We start from the raw sequence: 3298 nt of genomic DNA, 5'->3' as shown, positions 1-3298 counted from the left end.
TATATGTTTGTTTAGGTACCTGAATGAAACGCACTGTGCTTGGATTGGAAATTGGAAGGCCTAGATTGTTGGATCTGTCAGACATTGCCTAGGAGTTGAATCTTTTGCCTAACAAGAGGCAAAACATGGCTCCAAATATGACAGAGGAAGAGGCAGCAAGGCAGAAGGCAATCGATGACTGGCTTCCAATCACTGCCTCTAGGAATGCCAAATGGTGGTACTCGGCTTTCCACAATGTCACTGCCATGGTCGGTGCCGGTGTTCTCAGCCTGCCTTATGCCATGTCACATCTAGGATGGTAAAATATGTCTTTTTCTTTTCTTTTTTTTCATCTCTTTAATCAGTATTTGGGTTCTGGGAAAAAATCATGATTGTCTGATAATAAACATGGTGAATATAGATATGGAAAGCTTGTTTCATGTCTAATTAGTAATTTTGATAGTATTTGTTTTCTGGATTCTGTGCAAAAATCATGTTTTCTTGATAATAAACGGGGTAAATATGAACATGGAAAGTTTGTTTCGTCTCTAATTAGTATTTTTATAGTGTTTGGTTTGAGCAAAACTTAAATACAGTACATTGTTCTTAAAAATCAGCCTCATGGCTATTTCACGATTTTAGTAAGACGGTGTTAAACTCAAACGCTTGAACTCAAACAAAATTAAGCTAGTCCTCCTTTTCTCTCTCAGTTCAGTCCCTCTTTCTCTCTTTTCCTGGTAATTATGCACCCATGCTTTCTTGAATAGAAATCATGCACTTTTGGCGAAAACATGCGTCACGCTTTGTTTGTTTAAATGGAAAACATTGTGTAAAGATAGTTTTCTATATTTTCAGTGTTTAGTAACATAAAAAAAATGAGTCAAAGGAAAACTATCTTTAGTCAACATAAAAAACATGGCCTATTTTTAAAGATTGTTTTCCACTAATTTTTTTTGAAAAACAATTTTATCTCCCAGCAAGCTAAATAAGGGAAGTTAGAAAATTATTTTTCAACTTATTTAAGATTGCTAACAAACATAAGAAAATGAGATAGTTTTATAGAAATTTTTTTTTTTTTTAAATAACTCATTTTCTAGAAAACATCATCCCTAAAACAAACAGAACCTAATAGGAGTAGTGGTGGGCTTGGAATTCAAATGGGAGGTGGAACTCCAAGGCTTTCATTGATGGATCTGGGATTTGTGTGGGTATGAAAAGCGAGGATGGGTTTAGGGACTTTGCTGTGAAAAGACTCGACTTTGCAGGATTTACTAGTTGTGAGAATTTCAAAAGTTATTGTAGACCTATACTGCGTGGTGTGAAGGAGACGGGAAAAAAAATCTGTCTTCACTTTTTATTTTTTGGTTTTTTCCAATATTGGTTGGTGAAGAAGTTAATGTACAGAGAGAGATTAAGGCTAAATAAAATTTCTCGTTTTGGAACTTTTCTTCCAACGAGATTAAGGCTAAATAAAATTTCTCGTTTTGGAACTTTTCTTCCAACAATTTCTGGTTTATTTTTTCCTTGGTTTCTTCTTCTTCTTCCAAATTTTTTTTTCTTTTATAAAAATAATCTTGAGTTTGAATCTGGAAAATTCTACAAGAAGTATTTAATATAAATGAAAGGCGAAGATTATGCAAAGACAGTGAATAATGGATTGAGCTTTTGTCAAGGCATGATATATCGATCCGTCAATGAAAGCCTTGGAGTTCCACTAGAGAAAAGGGGGGGAATGAACAGAGACAGAAAGCATTGAAGTGCAACGCTAGATTAATTAATTTTTCTAGGGGAAAGAAGAAGTTCTAACACCCGTTTACTAAGATTGTGAAATAAACACATGGCTAATTTTTAGGGAGAGAACCTAACGCATAGTACACAAAATATTGTATCTAAGTTTTACCTATTTGGTTTCTGGCTTCCATGCAACAATCTTGTTTGTTCAATCATAAACATGGTAGAAATGGATATGAAAAGTTTGTTTCATATCTAATATATTTAGTATTTTGATAGTATTTGGTTTTTGTGCAAAAATCATGTTTGTCTAATAATAATCAATGGTGAATATGGACAAGGAAAGTTTGTTTTTTGTCTAATTAGTATTTTTACAGTATTTCGTTTCTTTTTTTATATATACAAGATAGAAATTCTACTCTAACCTAATCTAAGTGTATATGTGTGTGAAACTCCCTCTTGGAAACTTAAACCCCGGCCCTTGCCTCTCCACACCCTACAAGCACTTATACTTGAAGTGATCATCGCACTAAAAGTGTGCGGTGGTATAGTATTTGGTTTCTGAATTACGTGCAAAAATCATGTTTTTTTAACCATAAATATGGTGAATGTGGATATGGAAAGTTTGTTTCATGTCTATATAATTAGTATTTTGATAGTATTTGGTTTCTGGGGTCTATGCTAATTTGATGTTTGTCTCATCATAAACAAGGTAGATGGTACGTTTATTTCATATTTAATTAGTATATTTTGATGGTATTTCATTTTTAGCGAAAAAGAATACATGTGATCCACTTTGATTAATTTGTTGAGAATCCATAATAAACCTTAAAATTTTGAGAGTCAAACTTGGTTGTTGTAATTGTTATAGTATTTCATTCCTGGGTTCTGCACAAATTGTCTCAAAAACTTGATTATTATGACCTTACAGGTAGAATAATCATGAATTGTGTTTTTTTTTTTAATTAAAAAAAAAAATCTTATAAAAGACGTTCATAAAAATTTTAGTTTTTGTTTGGATGAATATCTATACAAAGTTTTAGAAACAAAATACTTGTAACTTGTTGTACCTTCAATATTTTTTTTCCTGTCCTTTCGTTTTTCCTAATGTTTGAGGGTTAAAACTTTGCAAGGGATTGTTCAATAGAATATTTGAATCGGCATAGGTTTTCTTTTCCTCTGTTCTGTTAATCATAATGTTAGATAGGTGTTTAACCTATGACTTTGTTCCTGATCATTTCTGGGTATATAAACACTTGAAATTAATTAAAGTTTTGCTTCTTTTTTCAACAGAACAGATTGGTTGGTTGCTAATACATCATTCTAACCAAATGATTTTTCTTTTTTTCTTTTTTTGTGGAATAATAGGGGTCCTGGTGTCACTGTCCTTATTTTGTCATGGGTGATCACCTTCTACACACTATGGCAAATGGTTGAGATGCACGAAATGGTTCCGGGTAAGCGGTTTGATAGGTACCATGAGCTTGGTCAGCATGCCTTTGGTGAAAAGCTTGGACTTTGGATTGTGGTGCCTCAACAGCTAGTTGTTGAAATTAGTACAGACATTGTGTACATGGTCACAGGAGGG

At 33.1% G+C, this 3298-nt stretch overlaps 1 protein-coding gene across 1 annotated transcript; it reads left to right on the top strand.

Moving 5' to 3' along the window:
- Positions 1-3295, top strand: LOC136064911 (lysine histidine transporter-like 2; the record flags this gene model as incomplete). The annotated part of the gene is made up of 2 exons (XM_065767362.1): positions 1-298; positions 3079-3295. Coding segments are annotated over exons 1-2 (390 nt in total), but the record flags the coding sequence as incomplete, so codon positions are not given.
- Positions 3296-3298: the final 3 nt, after the last annotated feature.

The sequence above is a fragment of the Quercus suber genome, unplaced genomic scaffold (genome assembly GCF_002906115.3).
Source record: "Quercus suber isolate HL8 unplaced genomic scaffold, Cork oak 2.0 scaffold_798, whole genome shotgun sequence".
Classification (NCBI taxonomy): Eukaryota; Viridiplantae; Streptophyta; class Magnoliopsida; order Fagales; family Fagaceae; genus Quercus; species Quercus suber.
This window is presented reverse-complemented; position numbering and strand designations above follow the sequence as displayed.